A 1,909-nucleotide genomic window follows, 5' to 3' on the forward strand; every position below is an offset into this window, starting at 1 on the left:
TCCGACTCCGTCCCAAACCCAACCAGGATAGCGTAACCTTTGATAATAGAAAATTGGAGTCGGCTGTCTTGGATAACGCTGTAGAGGTTAGCTTTGATCGTTTTCCGTAGTGAGAGGCCTTACAGTCCGCCGTTTTGTAATTCGATGGTCTCCTTAGAGAAACCAGCCCTGCTCATATCCCGTTCCGGGGTTGCGAGAGGACCCCATTTTTTGGATACCGCGACGTCGACCCCCATATACTTTGATGTAGAACCTTCGTAGAAGCAAATGACAGAGTCCGGGCACGACAGCAGCACGAGCAAGCAGAACGTCGGTTCCTCAGAGCCATTATGGACGCGGAATACGTAATCGGAGGGCAGGATATCGCTGTATACTTTAATGAGGCCTAGTATAGGTCGACCGAGGAACGAAAATAGTATTTGACGGACGTCCTACGTAGATTTAGTAACCTGTTCCGAGACATAAAGAAGAACAAACCTCTCTCATGAAGCTGTTTTGGGCTATGAATTCTAAACCGAGCGGCGATTTCGTGGGGAAACGTGCTTGCCAAAATTCCTGGACGCGGTTACCAACCACCTGGTCTTCCAGCGCGTATTTTCCAGTGCGCTTGAGAGAAACCTCTGCATCGTTAGCTGGGAATGATCGGAGCGCCATGTCCATGAGGGTGATGTCCAGCGTTGGCGACGCGGGGTCAGCTGTGAGGGGAGAGTTTCGGCTCTGAGCCTTGTGACGAAATGCACCGACGACCCTCGTGCTCACTGTTGCCTCGTCACACTATTCAAAGAACACAGACTCCCCAGCACAGACTCCATAGCACAGACTCCACAGCACAGACTCCATGGATCAGGCCTCGTAGCCGTCCGGATAGCGATTAATTGTCCCGTCTGGCTTAGTGGAAGGAGACTTCATGGGCTGCTCCTCCCGCATGAAAATAGATCATGCCGTCTGGATAGCCAGACGTCTTTGTACGCGTCTCACTCAGACCTGGCCGCATGTATGGCATGTTGAGCAACGTCTCGGTCAGTCAAGGTTTCATCCCCGCTTGTTAGTACACTCCGTAGAAAAGCTGCATTGCAGTATTGTGGGGTATCTAAAAGTCTTACACTGGAGCTATCCTGGGCTGTAGAGCTTCCGCACGGCTAGTGGACCATTCACATTCATGGTAGCTACAAGTCGATACCGAAACAGGCGAGCCCTGAGACAACCTTCATGCACCAGGCTCTGTAGTTCTCCGAGGCGATAAAAATGAATTTCTCCCGCTTTATCTCGAAGAGTTCGGACATCAGGTCGTCGATAGTGTCAGCAGGGTTCTGGTCTAGAACGGTACGAACCTTCGTCCACACATCGTGTGCTGAGTCGACCTCGACGTCCTATCCTCCCATCTTCAGTTGACGCTGCACGATCGTGGTCATGTTGGTGTACACAAGGGTCTGAGCGCGGTTGTCGATTCTCTCATCGCGTGATGCCGCAGGGATGGTCTCGACAAGGTAACGCTTGAGGGCCATGCCTCCAGCGACCATCAGAATGGCATTCTTCCATTCATCATAGTTCTCCGCCCCTGTAAGTTGAGGCACCGTAAATGGGAAGGCGCCAAGGGACTGGTCTAGTGTTGCGGCCGATCCGGCCGTGCCGGCTGTTTCTGCCATTGTGAAAAGGTGGTGAGGGACCGTTGATCGTGAGGAAAGAAGGGGAAGAAGAAAGCCTTATGTCTCAGGATTGCAGAACAATCAGTAACTCGAAATCTGATGGCAGGGTGATGCCACTTGGGGCAGGGTGATGATGATCCACGAACCTGCGCGTGTTTGTCAACAAAGACAACACGTTGCACGTTGTCCAGAAGAGGAAGTTCGTGAAACAAGAGGTTGAGTTTTCGACTTCGAGGAAGATCGAATCTTTTGCAACGTTGTTG

At 51.7% G+C, this 1,909-nt stretch overlaps 1 protein-coding gene across 1 annotated transcript; it reads right to left on the minus strand.

Annotated features, from left to right (window-relative positions):
• Window positions 1-1,370: 1,370 nt before the first annotated feature.
• On the minus strand, window positions 1,371-1,646 carry J7T54_000027 (uncharacterized protein; the record flags this gene model as incomplete). The annotated part of the gene is made up of 1 exon (XM_051510696.1): window positions 1,371-1,646. The coding sequence occupies one exon, from the start codon at window positions 1,644-1,646 to the stop codon at window positions 1,371-1,373; it is 276 nt and encodes a 91-aa protein (XP_051358429.1).
• Window positions 1,647-1,909: the final 263 nt, after the last annotated feature.

Source organism: Emericellopsis cladophorae (genome assembly GCF_022114955.1).
Source record: "Emericellopsis cladophorae strain MUM 19.33 chromosome Unknown NODE_183_length_5792_cov_116_012948, whole genome shotgun sequence".
Lineage (NCBI taxonomy): Eukaryota > Fungi > Ascomycota > Sordariomycetes > Hypocreales > Bionectriaceae > Emericellopsis > Emericellopsis cladophorae.